Genomic DNA, 15677 nt, shown 5'->3' on the forward strand with positions numbered 1-15677 from the left:
TTTGCTACTTAGCTGTGTCTTTCCCTCACATGTATTATCTACCAGAACTAGCATGTTTACAGGCAAACAAAACAATGAGAAGACCAATCAACAATATATTAAGAAATGTGTTTTTAGTAAGTTTGGAAAATAGGAGTTTGTGTTTGGCAAGTAAATTTTATTGACAACATCCCTGGGGGCTAAAAAGAGTAACAGCCAAGATCCATTTATTTTTCTCTTAGTGGTTTTAAATGTGAGTCAGTTAATGACAAAGGTACTTTTACCAATAAGCCAGCTGCTGTGATACTTTTGTGTGTAGGGGGAAGAGTGGACAACATAAAGGAATGAGATTTAATAGCTAATAAAGTATATTGGAACAAATTCTTATTTCGCTTGCTTCAGTGAGGTCTATGGAGATATGAGTGTAAAACTGGTTTAACTCCTGATTTACTGCGGTGTAGTTGAGATCAGAATCTGGCTCTTCATGAACATGTTCATGGATGGGTGAGTTGAATTCTGCCAGAATGGCTTGATGGCTTGACAATGGAATGTAAAGCTTTTCAGCTTTGGATTGCTCACTCAGTAGTGCTTAAAATACCTACTATCTGAAGCCTCTTACATAGCCTATTGTCTGCTGTGTAGCTTCCGACAACATGGTGGTATGTGGTAAAAGTACTTTCAGCTAGATATGTGATATGAATTTGTGTGGCCTCAGTCCAGTCCCTTGTCCGTCAGTGTCCAAGTTGCATTTGGTGCTAACCTGAAATCTCAGCAGAAAAGCTAAGGATTGACTGAACAACCTTCTTACAACTTGGGGGCTCTCTAGAGAGGGTTGAGACATATCTACAGATCAATGTGGGGGAATCTTGCACTGCTTGTGACTGTGCTGCACCTGTTCTGTGGGAAAATATTGGCCTTCTGGTGCATATATTCACTTTATTAAAATTAAAAGAAAGTATGCTAGTGGCTTAGTGCCTTATCAGGATGCAGTATTGTGCAGCTTTGTAGGAAAAGTACAGCAAAGAAACTAATGAGCCAGAAGTTTCAATATTAGTTTTACAGACTATAGACAGCCACCATGTTTTCTGTCAGAGATCCATGAATAAAGGAAGTGAGACTGTGGGGAATAAATTGCAAATAAAGATTCTCCTTTCAAGTTATAGGGGGTTTTAGCAGGAATATTTTTCCTTGTGTGTAGTACATTCCGTGACACCTCTGTCACTGAGCATCTGCTCAGGTTGTATTTTTAACATTTTATTTTAATACATTCTGGTTAGCATGACTTTACTGCGTAGCACCTTGGCTTGAGTGTGTCTATCTGTGTGCCTCTGACCTTATGTTGTTTTTCTTGGTTATTTCCAAAGGTGTGTGATGGAAAAGGCTGTTGATGGGCAGACTGTGTTCAAACTCACAGTCTCTGAAAAAGAGACCATGTTTTATTATCGCACAGTAAATGGTTTGCAGCCGCCAATAAAAGTAATGACACTGGGGAGAATTCTTGTGAGGAAATGGATTCATCTTAGCGTGCAGGTGAGTAAAATAAAAAAAAGCACATTTGGTTAAATGCAGGAAATGTGAGAGTGGTATATCTGCACAAGCACCCAAACTATAAGGAAAATATTAATTAATGGTAAATTGGGGGGATCCTGCAGGAGATGGTAGTTCTTGGAATATTGTAGGATCAGGCCCTTCAAGTAAATTTAAGTAATTTGAATACATTTGGGGACAGATTTTGAAATAAATACTAATTTAGCATTGTCACAACTCCACACACTCAATCTGGTAAGGCAGGACTAAAAGCCTCTTCTTTCAGCCCCACAAACTCAAAGCTCTAGCACTGGAGGTAAAGGAGAACTCCTACTAGTAGTAAGTATCATAGGCTCTAGAGGGCAATGTCTCACTCAAATATAGATACCAGGCCACGATCCTGCAAAGAGTTATGCATGTGCTTAAGTTTATGCACTGTGGATAGTTCTGTTGCTTGAGACAGACTACTTATAATGTGCAAAGTTAAGCATGTGCTGAACTCTCTGCAGGATCAGGGTCAGAGCAAGTATATTTACAACACTGAACTTTTATTTGTATTAAGTGTCATACACAATTATAAAGACAAAGCCCCTGCAACTTAAAAATTAATTTTCTCTTGGCATATCAATTTTTTAATGATTTAAAAGAGATTGTGAGGTTCAAGCAACGTTTTTTGTTAAATGTATTTACAAAAATCAGTCAGCAAATACAGCAGAAACTAAAATACTTTAAATTATTTGCATATCTTTCAATTCCCAACAGACCATACTAAATTCTGTTTGTAAACCAACTTCAATTAATAACTTAATCAACATTAATTATCCTGTATTGAAATGTTTTTCTTCAGTTAGTTTATTTTACCTGTACTATTTAAGTTTACTTGGTTAACAGTACAATCAAGAAATGGCTTCAATGCATTCTTGCAACTTGTTAAATAGTATTGACTGTGATTTACATTTGTAGTGCTGATCCTTCTCACTCATAAAAGCATCCAAGCCGTCCTTGGTTTGTGTGTGTGGTTTTTTTTTTTTTTCAGTTTTCATTCTTCTGAGATAACAGCATAGTAGTGTGAATAAAATTTTGTCTGTTGGATTAAAAGAGTGACCTTAAGGTAGAACTAATGAACTTTACACTTCAGACACTCAAAGGGTGCTATATTACTGCTATGGCTGTCAGCCACGTTTTGTACTAGCTTCAGAAGCTGCTAAAGGCTGGGATAGCCAAGTGAAGAGCAAATGGACCAGATTTCTTAAAAAAAAAAAAAGAAGTTTTAAATTGCATTAAAAAAAAAAAAAAGCTCCCCACCATTTAGTCCTTCATTTGTCTGAGGCGGCGCTCTCCACAGTGGAGTTCTAGTAATGCAGCTTGTGGCCTCCCTCCTCTCTGATAAGGAAGTACAACCTATTGAGACGTGGAGAGACTATTGACTGAATCCTTTGCTGCGCTGCTCAGATTAGCATAGAACCTTGCATATTGCGACCTGTAGGCCACAACTTCTTATGAAGGATGATAATGTCAGCAGCCTGTTCGATATATTGTAGAGTAGATGTGGCTTTTGATCTCCAGGCAGTGTGCATTGAGGCCTTTAGTTTGGTAATGTTTTTGTAGTCCCTACATTTATGTAACTCTCAGCAAATGATACAAGGAACTAGTTTTACCATTTTGTAAGGCTGGAAAGGTGGCAAGTTACCAATTTTTTGGGGCGAGGGGGAGAGTGACTGCAGAAAAGAGAGGCAGTAATGTTAGTATGGGCGAGACTCTGCTAATACTTGTTAAACCAATGCTTAATGTCCAGTAGCGGACTGGATGTTTCCAGAAACCTCAGCAGACTCAAGCTTTGTCTTCACAGCAGTGGGGAGGGGAGGGAGTGTTCTTAAATCAAATTTAGCTAACTCAAGTTAAAATCCTAGTGGAGACAAGGCAGTCTGTCTGTTTTCACATGAGTTAGAGCATCGAGTTAAACCCCAGGTTCCCCAATACTCTAACTCAATCTGTTAACTCATGTGAAAACTACAGCCTTGTCTTCACTAGGATATTAACTGGAGTTAGCTAACTTAAATACACACCTTTTATTCTGTAGTGAAGACAAGGCTCAAGATTGATCTGATTGATTGAACATTATGGAAAAAGTTTAGTGCCATTCTCTGACCAACTTGATTTTAAAGTGTATATTTGTTAGGTACCATGAGTTTTGAACCCAGGCTTGTGGGGCTGATGGGAGGCTTACCCTCTGCACCACTGAGCTGTGAGGGCTGATAAGGGAACTGTTGCTAGTACCCACCACTAGAAGCTACACCCAATGGTTCAGTGGGGTCAGATGACTAACAACAGACCACTGCTTAAACACCGCTGGTATAAAATCTCCTGTTCCTGTCCCATCCCTTGTCTGGGCAACTAATTGCTAGGCCTGTTGCTGCTCAGAGCTCTGAGACCAAATCCCTGACTCCTTGCCTGCCTCCTGCTCCTGTTCCTCCTATCTGACCTTGTTCTTGCTACCACGTCTCCCGCCTGTTCCTGTTTCCTCGTCCTGACTCCTGTTGCTGATTCCGGCTTTGCCCCCTTGGCGTGACCATGACCCCAACGCTATTCCTGGCTGAGACCACTAGGTCAAACAGCCCATGTTATGGGCCCTGATAGCTTGCTCAGACCAACCTCGTCTCCCCTGGGACTTATTGTGGAACTCCTTGACTGAGTATGGACACTGCCGGGGCTTTAATCTGCTGTCATCCCAGGGGCCTCTGAGTCCACAGGAACAGATGGCTACCCTCCAGCCAGAAACTGAGGGACCAAGTATGGTAGCTGCAGACAGGAAATCGTTCCTTGCAGGAGCAAGCTACAGCGCTCAGCATGACTGTGGGTAACCACTCGGCTTCTCGTATAACACCAACTTGGGTGACTAGCCCCAGAGTTCCTTTGCGAGAGAGAGATGGTGGTATCTGCAATAGGTTTGCAGGTTCATTACCTATTGCAGACTTCTGTTTATGTTTCAGCCCCAGGAGTACATCACAGATGAAGTTAAGATGGGGCTAGTACTGAGCTTGCCTATAGAACAGAATCACCCAGTACTGACGAACTGGGACTCATATAAGCCTTTGCCATTATTTTTGACGACCCTCACAAAGTCTGCATGGCAGAGACTGCCTTACCAAAGCTTAGGCAAACCCAGGAGTTAGCCCCTCCTTATGTTGGCTAGGTTAGATGCTTGGCCATAGATACTGCCTGGAATAATGCTGCATTCCTCCATCAGATTTGGCTTGGCCTTTGCAAAGAACTAAAATATGAGCAGGCACAGGTGGACTCTTCCCCACAAGTTTAGAGGCCTTCATGGACCTGGGCATCCAAATAGACACCAGACTGCATGAATGGAAACTGGAACGTAGGAGGACCTCACCTACCTCTCACCCTTACCCAAAGCTCAGCCCTCAGGACCCAAATGAGCTCAGCCTTGGTCAAGCCATACCTGCCTATCACTGGGCAAACGAGAGCACAGAAGACAGGAGAACTCTGCTTCTGTTATGGAGGAGCAGAGAATGTGGTAATGTGTCCTGTCAAACACACTGTTAAGACAATGACAGGGAAGAGATTAACCCCACACCCAGTCGGGGACTCAGGCCTGAGTACCACCAAGAAGAATCCCCAAGATTATGCTAACCCCGGTGTTCCTTATCCATCTACACTACTGCAGATTCCCCTGCAATTGAGGATCCTGCAGGTGGTGACTGGGGAGCATGGGGAAGTCCTGTGGTTTACCCCTACTTTCTGCTTGCATTTTACCCTGATTTTTAGGGGCACCTTGGCTCATCCGTCATGATCCCCATATTCCGTGATCCCAACACATCATTACCTTCCTGACAAGCTTTTTTAGGGAGAATTGCCTTCTCAGTCAAGAACTCAGAACCCTTGAAACCAAGCCAAGGGGTTCCCCTTCGGCAAACCAGATGTTCCCCCACGTGGTGGCAACCCTGTTGGGCCGAGAAACATCAATCCTGCATGATGGATCACGTCTTTCTGTGAAGTACAAAGGACTACTAGGATGTTTTCAAAAAATGGAATGCACACTCGCTACCCCCACATCATGTTTATGATTGTCCCATTGACCTTCAGCCCAGACCCACAGTTCAATTCAGGCATATAAATTCTATGTCCAAACCACAGCTAGCAGCATGAAGGGAGCACCTCCAGTAAAACCTAGCTAAAACTGCAGGTGCCCCTGTATTTTTTGTGAAAAAAACTGATGGCTCTTTGAGACTTTGTGTAGACTACAGGGCACTGAACTAAATAACTATATGCAATCGATACATTTGACCATTAATCCCAGAGCTCCTGAACTTAGTGTGGGCATCTTGAGTGTTCACCGAACTGGATCTTAGAGGAGCATCTAATTTGAATCAGGATGCGGTATGAGTGGAAGACAGCTTCTAGAATGAGGCATGGACACTTAGAATATTTGGTAATACCCTTTGGGCTCACTAGTGCTCCTGCTGACATCCAGCACCCGATCAACAACATATTTCAAGATATCCAAGACTGGTTTGTAGTGGCATATCTAAACAATATCTTAATCTGTTCTCAAAGTCAAGCTAGCCATGACCACTATATCCATGAAGTTCTCACACAGCTGTGCCAGCATGGGTTATTACAAAACTGGAAAAGTGAATATTTGAGCAATCATCCATCATCACATTTCTGGGGTTCATCCTCTCAGTACATAGACTACAGATGGACCCTTGGAAGGCATCTGCAATTTGATTTTAGGCTGAACTCCAGAGAATTTGAAACATCCAAAGGTCTGTGGGGGTTTGCCATGTTTTATAGGAGGTTTGTTCACAGGCCTTAACTGCCATCCTTTATAAACATGGAAGGTTTCTTTGGCCCCAGGAGGCCCACCAGGCCTTTGAATGCCTGAAGATAGCTTTCCCATCTCCCCTGGGGCTGGTCCACCCTGACCAACCCATTGTCCTTGAGACTGACGCCTCTGATGTAGCCATCGGGGCTGTACTATCCCAAGGAGCGGTGCCCAGTGCAAGATTCATCCCTGTGTGTATTTACCACAAAAACTCACCCCACCCAAATGCAATTATGAAAGAGCAGACAAGGAGTTACTCACCATCAAGGCTTGATTTTGAGACTTGGTGACACTGCCTTGAGGGGGCCAAACACCCCATCATAGTCTTAACCAACCATAAGAATCTAGAATACCTATGATCTATCAAGGTACCGAATCAGTGGCAGTTGGGTTGGGCCCTGTTCATCTCAAGATTTGATTTCACAATCACATATCATCCAGGCAACAAGAATGGCAAGGCTGGTGCTCTCTCACAAAAAAGGAAATATTATACAGAAGCAGCTAACCCTGAAGAACCACCCTTTGAAATATTAAAACCATGCCATTTCATTTGTGGGTCTGTATCTTTGGACTTCCTTACTATGCTTTGAGCAACCCTCCCTAATGATCCGCATCCCAGGCCAGGGCCCTAACAACGGCAAAGTTGTTCGCCACTGGGTCAGCGGGGATCCGCCCGCAACACGCTAACCTTGTTTCAGGCCCACTCTCAACCAGACTGTTGCCTGGTTTCCCTGGGCTGCTTCCTATTCTCCCCCTTGGGTGTACCTCCTTGCTACACCCTGTGTACCTGTGAACACAAAATCCATTGCTTTGCTCCTTTTTCTCAGGAAAAATGTGAATCATAAAAATGTGGTTCAGAGCATTTGTGGTCTACTGCTTACAATAGTTACTAGTATTTTATACAACCCTATTTAATATGTGTTGTAATGGTGCCTTAGATTCATTAAAACGTAGGGCTGGAAGGGACTTCAAGAGGTCATCATATCCAACCCGCTGCGGTGAGGCAGGACCAAGTAAACTGTCCTAGACCATTTCTAAGAGGTGTTATCCAACTTGTTCTTAAAATTCTCAAATATCGGGGATTCCACAGCCTTCCTTGGAAGCCTATTAGATAACTTAACTACCCTTAGAGTTAGAGATTTTCCTAATATCTAACCTAAATCTCACTTACTGCAGATTAAATCCCTTTATTTTTTGTCCTACCTTCAATGGACATGGAGAACAATTGATCGCAGTCCTCTTTATAACAGCCCTTAACATATTTGATGATTGTTCTCAGGCCTCCTTTTAGTCTTCTTTTCTCAAGACTGTGTGTGCAGTGTTTTTAGCCTTTCCTCATAGGTTTCCTAAACCTTTTAAGATTTTTGTTCTGTCCTTTTGTTTCTCTCCAATTTCTCCATTTCTTTCCTAAAATGTGGCACCCAGAATTGGACACAGTACTCCAGATGCAGCCTCACCAGTGCCGAGTAGAACAGGACAATTACCTGCTGTGTCTTACATACAACACTGCTGTTAACACACCCAGAATATTAGCCTTTTTGCAACTGCATCACGTTGGCTTATATTCAATTTGTGATCCACTATAATCCCCGGATCTCTTTCAGCAGTACTACCATATAGCCAGTTATTCTGCATATTATAGTTGTGCATTTGATTTTTTTACGTAAGCGTAATGCTTGTCTTTATTGAAATTCATTTTGTTGATTTCAGACCAATTGTCCAATTTATCAAGTCATCTTGAATTCTAATCCTGTCATCCAAAGTGCTTGCAACCCCTCCCACCTTGGTATCATCCACAGATGTTACAAGCATACTGTCCACTCCATTATCCAAGTCATACATGAGAATATTGAATAGTACTGGACCCAAGACTTATCACTATAGAACTCCACTAGATACGCCTTCCCAGTCTGACGGTGAACCGTAGATAAATACTCTTTGAGTACAGTCTTTCAACCAACTGTGTACCTACCTTATAGTAATTTCCTCAAGACAACATTTCCCTGTTTTGCTCATGAGAATGTCATGTGGGCCTGTGTCAAAAACCTTACTAAAATCAAGATATATCAACTCCTTTGGCTAGCTATTCCTCTACTGAGTATAAAGAACAAGTGTTTGGGGGAAAACTCATCCCTGGTATAATTCCACTGAAGTCAATTGAACTATTGAGTTACACTAGAAATGAATGTGGACTGTTACTTTAAAAAAATATATTTTAGTGTAACTAATGTTTCTCTAACCAAGATGTGCCATGCTTACTTTACATTAAAAAAAATTGTATACATAGAACAGGTATACAGTTGTGATTTTTTGTTTTGTAACTAATGTATACTAAAAAAAGAAAGAGCTATATCCCATTCCCTTTGAAGTCAATGGGAATACTCTCATTGATTTCAGCAGATGCAAGATCAAGTCTTTAAGGTCTGGGAAACCCATATGAGTTAATTCTACATGTTTTGTGTTGATTTACTAAGATTTATTGCCTCTCTCATTTAGGTATATATTCCCAGACACAAAACTCTGTTAAGGTGTATAATAGAGTTAAGGTGGAGTATAAAAGAAAGTTACAAGAACATAAGATTTCAAAAGTAGCAATGAAAACCCAGAAAATTCATAGTTAAAAATGAACTTAAAAGAAACCAAAACTTTTGAAAGTATAACAATGGAAAACACATGCACCCAAACTGCTTTAATTTTGCCTCATAGTGATGCTAACCTCAGATCTACAGATCTTTGTATCAACAGCTCTCTCTATTTTTCTTATCATAGTCACTGTTCAGAGTCCCACATTTTCCCTTTGATAGTTCAAGATTTATTTAACAAATTAAAGATGGAATTTAAATAAGGATTCCATAGATGCATCCTAGTATGCTGAAACAGGAGGTTCTGGAGAACATGTCAGATTGATGTGTTTGTTGCATATTTAGTGTCTGCAATTATAAAAATAATCTTTTTACTAACCTTTATTTTGCCTGCTCATATCTGCGTAACTCTGCCATGTTTTGGCAGACAGTAGCACATTAAAAGCTTTAGAAAGAAAGTTTAAAATCTAAATGCGAAGAGGTAACCATGACTGAATTACTCTCCTGGGAGCAAAATGCTCTTAGAGTGCCTATTGAAATCAGCATTATCATTTCAATACATGTCAAATATGAGTCATTTCCTAGTTTAGGCAAAATTTCTTTATAAATCTTTAAATCTTCCACTTCTTTCAAGAAAAGGTTAAAGTACTTATGATTTAATGAGACCGCTTTACATCATAACTGTTTGACTATCAAGAGAAAACTTGTCCTTTCCAATTTGTGAAATCCTTTTATTTTCTGTACAAGTTTTTGACTACTTTACATTTTATATTAAAAGCCAAGAACCCAACTGTGTCTTGAAAGAATTGAAAACAGTTACCTTTTCTCTATGTACATACAGAATATGATTTCTTTTGTATAGGCCAATGCCTGACATGCACCCCAATTTAATGGGAGCATAGGCTAAAAAGAAGGGAAGCCACTTAATTAATTAAATCACTTTAGTCTCCTGCATGTTGTCCTCTTTCATTTACAATCCACAGCAGTCTTCAGAAAAGGATGAAATCGGCAACACAAAAAGCTCTAGTAAATGTATTTACCTTTTTTGCTCTGTCAAGTTTCCTTCCCCACTCTGAACTCTAGGGTACAGATGTGGGGACCTGCATGAAAGACCCCCTAAACTTATTTTTACCAGCTTAGGTTAAAAACTTCCTCAAGGTACAAACGTTGCCTTGTTCTTGAACCCTATGCTGCCACCACCAAGCATGTTAAACAAAGAACAGGGAAAGAGCCCACTTGGAGACGTCTTCTCCCAAAATATCCTCCCAAGCCCTACACCCCCTTTCCTGGGGAAGGCCTGATAAAAATCCTCATCAATTTGTACAGGTGAACACAGACACAAACCCTTGGATCTTAAGAACAATTCAAAAACAATCAGGTTCTTAAAAGAAGAATTTTAATTAAAGAAAAGGTAAAAGAATCACCTCTGTAAAATCAGGATGGTAAATACCTTACAGGGTAAGCAGATTCAAAACACAGAGAATCCCTCTAGGCAAAACCTTAAGTTACAAAAAGACACAAAAACAGGAATATACATTCCATTCAGCACAGCCTATTTTACCAGCCATTAAACAAAAGGAAATCTAACGCATTTCTAGCTAGATTACTTTTTACAGGAGTTCTGAGCTGCATTCTGATCTGTTCCCGGCAAAAGCATCACACAGACAGACAGACCCTTTGTTCCCCCCCTTCAGCTTTGAATGTATCTTGTCCCCTCATTGGTCATATTGGTCAGGTGCCAGCGAGGTTATCTTAGCTTCTTAACCCTTTACAGGTGAAAGGGTTTTGCCTCTGGCCAGGAGGGATTTTATAGCACTGTATACAGAAAGGTGGTTACCCTTCCCTTTATATTTATTACACGCCCCAAACATGTCTAACATTTATTGAGCGAGCCATGCTTATTTTCTCACATGCAGCCCCAGCATGCAACATAGAAATACATGTACTGTATTACAGACTGCTAACGTGTTTTGTATGTATGCTAACAGACCTGTGTGTGAGGAAATAAGCATGGCTCTCTCAATAACTGATTCATCATTTAGAAACTGTTATGATTACAGCCCACTCAGACGTTGCTTTTGACTTTGCATCTTCGGGGGTCTTCATTTATACTCATGCCACCAGAGTCAGAAATGCCAGTGTGGTGTTTGCTGCTTATTCTCTTGGGCCACGACGTGTGGAGTATGGACTGCTTTGTGCTGATTGAAAGCTCTCTGGTTATAATGATTTGAGGTCCTTGGAAACCTAGCTATTCCCCTCAACCTCCCATTATCTCTTATATTAAAGCTTCCTTCCTTGCCAGAATAAGAACGTATGTTGCTGTCCTGCAAAGGTTTACAACTAGCAAGGATATTCTGAATGAAGTCGAGCATTACACCTAAGGATTTGCAAGATTGGACCTATTGTTTTTTAAGCTGTGACTGGGAGGATAACACATATCACTTCCTCCCAAAGCAGGAACTTAATGCTGTTACAGGGTGCTGAAAGAGTAGTGTTACCAATATCCTCTTTGCAGTGTCAATTGTCTGCTACAGAACTTGGTCAAAAGACAAATGAAGTCAATGGAGACTTTCCATTAACTGCAGTGGGTACTCACGAGATCAATCGCTTGAGTGACCAGTGCTGAGACTAGGAATTAGTGCCTGGCTTGTCAAAGAAATGCCTTGCTTGTCTTTCTAGCGATGGCTGTAACAGTTTCTATTGTGATCAATGGCTCCATGTCTAGTTGGCAGCTGGTGTCAAGTGGAGTGCCCCAGGGGTCGGTCCTGGGGCCGGTTTTGTTCAATATCTTCATAAATGATCTGGAGGATGGTGTGGATTGCACTCTCAGCAAATTTGCGGATGATACTAAACTGGGAGGAGTGGTAGATACGCTGGAGGGCAGGGATAGGATACAGAGGGACCTAGACAAATTGGAGGATTGGGCCAAAAGAAATCTGATGAGGTTCAATAAGGATAAGTGCAGGGTCCTGCACTTAGGACGGAAGAACCCAATGCACAGCTACAGACTAAGGACCGAATGGCTACGCAGCAGTTCTGCAGAAAAGGACCTAGGGGTGACAGTGGACAAGAAGCTGGATATGAGTCAGCAGTGTGCCCTTGTTGCCAAGAAGGCCAATGGCATTTTGGGATGTATAAGTAGGGGCATATCGAGCAGATTGAGGGACGTGATCGTTCCCCTCTATTCGATGTTGGTGAGGCCTCATCTGGAGTACTGTGTCCAGTTTTGGGCCCCATACTACAAGAAGGATGTGGATAAATTGGAGAGAGTCCAGCGAAGGGCAACAAAAATGATTAGGGGTCTGGAACACATGACTTATGAGGAGAGGCTGAGGGAACTGGGATTGTTTAGTCTGCAGAAGAGAAGAATGAGGGGGGATTTGATAGCTGCTTTCAACTACCTGAGAGGTGGTTCCAGAGAGGATGGTTCTAGACTATTCTCAGTGGTAGAAGAGGACAGGACAAGGAGTAATGGTCTCAAGTTGCAGTGGGGGAGGTTTAGGTTGGATATTAGGAAAAACTTTTTCACTAGGAGAGTGGTGAAACACTGGAATGCATTACCTAGGGAGGTGGTAGAATCTCCTTCCTTAGAAGTTTTTAAGGTCAGGCTTGACAAAGCCCTGGCTGGGATGATTTAATTGGGGATTGGTCCTGCTTTGAGCAGGGGGTTGGACTAGATGACCTCCTGAGGTCCCTTCCAACCCTGATATTCTATGATTCTATTGGAACACTAGTAGGGATTTGATTATATTGGTTATGCGAAACTGCATCAGGCTTAAATTTGTTATACAAATGATTATTTCTCTGTACAAAACTTGGTGGCAACCAATTGTCTTATTTTAGTATCCACATTAGAAAAATCAGATTCAGAAAAATGATTTAGATGCCTTTTTCTAAATCTTTATCTCTAAAAATAAAATTTGGCAGATATAGTAGTGTTTGGTGTAGTTTTGGGTGGTTTGGAAAAAAATATATAGATTCATAGATACTAAGGTCAGAAGAGACCATTATGATCATCTAGTCTGACCTCCTGCACAACGCAGGCCACAGAATCTCACCCACCCACTCCTGCGAAAAACCTCTCACCTATGTCTGAACTATTGAAGTCCTCAAATCATGGTTTAAAGACTTCAAGGAGGAGAGAATCCTCCAGCAAGTGACCCGTGCCCCATGCTATAAAGGAAGGCGAAAAACCTCCAGGGCCTCTTCCAATCTGCCCTGGAGGAAAATTCCTTCCCGACCCCAAATATGGCGATCAGCTAAACCCTGAGCATATGGCCAAGATTCACCAGCCAGATACCCAGGAAAAAATTTTCTGTAGTAACTCAGATCCACCCCATCTAACATCCCATCACAGGCCATTGGGCCTATTTACCATGACTATTTCAAGATCAATTAATTGCCAAAATCATGTTATCCCATCATACCATCTCCTCTATAAACTTATCGAGTCTAATCTTAAAGCCAGATAGGTCTTTTGCCCCCACTGCTTCCCTTGGAAGGCTATGCCAAAACTTCACTCCTCTGATGGTTAGAAACCTTCGTCTAATTTCAAGTCTAAACTTCCCAATGACCAGTTTATATCCATTTGTTCTTGTGTCCACATTGGTACTGAGCTTAAATAATTCCTCTCCCTACATGGTATTTATCCCTCTGATATATTTATAGAGAGCAATCATATTTCCCCTCAACCTTCTTTTAGTTAGGCTAAACAAGCCAAGCTCCTTGAGTCTACTTTCATATGACAGGTTTTCCATTCCTCGGATCATCCTAGTAGCCCTTCTCTGTACGTGTTCCAGTTTGAATTCATCCTTCTTAAATATGGGAGACCAGAACTGCACACAGTATTCCAGATGAGGTCTCACCAGTGCCTTGTATAACAGTACTAACACCTCCTTATCTCTACTGGAAATACCTTGCCTGTTTCAGAGTAACAGCCGTGTTAGTCTGTATTCGCAAAAAGAAAAGGAGGACTTGTGGCACCTTAGAGACTAACCAGTTTATTTGAGCATAAGCTTTCGTGAGCTACAGCTCACTTCATCAGATGCATACTGTGGAAAGTGTAGAAGATCTTTTATACACACAAAGCATGAAAAAATACCTCCCCCCACAGGTATTTTTTCATGCTTTGTGTGTATAAAAGATCTTCTACAGTTTCCACAGTATGCATCCGATGAAGTGAGCTGTAGCTCACGAAAGCTTATGCTCAAATAAATTGGTTAGTCTCTAAGGTGCCACAAGTACTCCTTTTCACCTTGCCTGTTGCATCCCAAGACCGCATTAGCTTTTTTCACTGCCATATCACATTGGCGGCTCATAGTTATCCTATGATCAACCAATACTCTGAGGTCCTTCTCCTCCTCCGTTACTTCTAATTGATGCGTCCCCAGCTTATAACTAAAATTCTTGTTCTTAATCCCTAAATGCATGACCTTGCACTTAATAAATATATATAATAAAGCCAAGGAAATTGTATTGAGTATGCTCAGTGTTGGCCTGGAACCCAGGATTTTTTCATTTAAAAAGAAAAGCCAAACCCTTTTGCACATCATCCTGAATAATTTTACACATTTTATAGAATAAACAGCATTAAAAATAATCAGCCCAGTGAGCCTTAATCTAGTGACCATTTGTAATATGCAATAAAACCATTACTGCAATTTACAGCTGATGGGATACAGCAAATAGGGAGCCAACCAATGAATTAACAAAAGAATATTTAACATTTCTTGCAAGATTCTGAGAGTGCTACATAACCTGGCGTGTAATAAAGTTACAGTGTGTGCTAATGTTAAGCAGTCTACCCGCTCCTCGTAGGAGTATGAGTGGGAAGATGAAGGTAGGGGTGGGAGAAGTGTTTTGAATTCCCAAAATAGGTATTAAAATTAATAATCATAAAGGATTGTGTAACTTTAATTGAAAAAATTAAGAGATGAAGAACTGGTGTGTGGTTTTCACAGTCACCCTGTACCTAAACTGGGATCTTTGTATGTATATATCTAATTTGGGATGGTCAGAAATCTGGAGTCCTAATGCAAAAGAAAATGTAAGCAAGGCTGTCATTAGACTAGAGACACCTTGACTCTGAATTAGTCTGTTGAGTGCATGCCCATGTACGTACCTTGATAAACTTCTTCCCAGTTATCTATTGATTGCAGTGACATAAAATATGTTTATACAGCTATATGAGTGCTTTTCCAATTGGTAGACATGCTGTATTCCCTGAGGCTCTCTAGGGAGCAAACTGTGAGAGTTACAAAATATCTGAGTATATCTGATGTCAGTATTAGTAACAAAACATCAAAATTGTCCTGAGTTAGTACCTGAAACCTTGTGTTGAAATTTAACTGGAAGCTTCAGAAATGTAGTGAAATGTTTAGAGCAGGCTTTGATTTCCTTTTTTAAAAAGAATTATTGAATAGTTTCAGGTTTTCCTGTGAAAGAAAAGCCAAAAATCAGATCAAGAAATTAAAGACCAGATTTTCTAATTGTCCTTAATCCAGCCTCCATTTCTACATGTGCAATTTTCTGTCTGCACATACTTCTGCATTCATGTTTTGAGTGCTATCACCTCTGCATACAGCATTTGTAGAGCAATAGAAAGTACATATGCAGATCCCATCCATTGTCTAAATAGGTTTTGTGCATATAAAATGCAAAATGTGTATGTTCAGGTGGTAGTACTCAAAAAAGGGTGTGTAATTCTCTCGCCCAGGCAAAAATCTTCTCTTCTGTGCCCAGCG

The 15677-nt window shown here is 41.0% G+C and overlaps 1 protein-coding gene across 1 annotated transcript in view; it reads left to right on the forward strand.

Moving 5' to 3' along the window:
• The window catches only part of USH2A (usherin), a 562110-nt gene that overhangs the window by 6228 nt on the left and 540205 nt on the right, over window positions 1-15677 (forward strand). The window contains exon 3 of the mRNA XM_074949260.1: window positions 1344-1509. Within this exon, the coding sequence (XP_074805361.1) occupies window positions 1344-1509 (166 nt within the window). The remainder of the gene's footprint in view (window positions 1-1343; window positions 1510-15677) is intronic.

The sequence above is a fragment of the Natator depressus genome, chromosome 3 (assembly GCF_965152275.1).
Source record: "Natator depressus isolate rNatDep1 chromosome 3, rNatDep2.hap1, whole genome shotgun sequence".
NCBI classification, from domain to species: Eukaryota; Metazoa; Chordata; order Testudines; family Cheloniidae; genus Natator; species Natator depressus.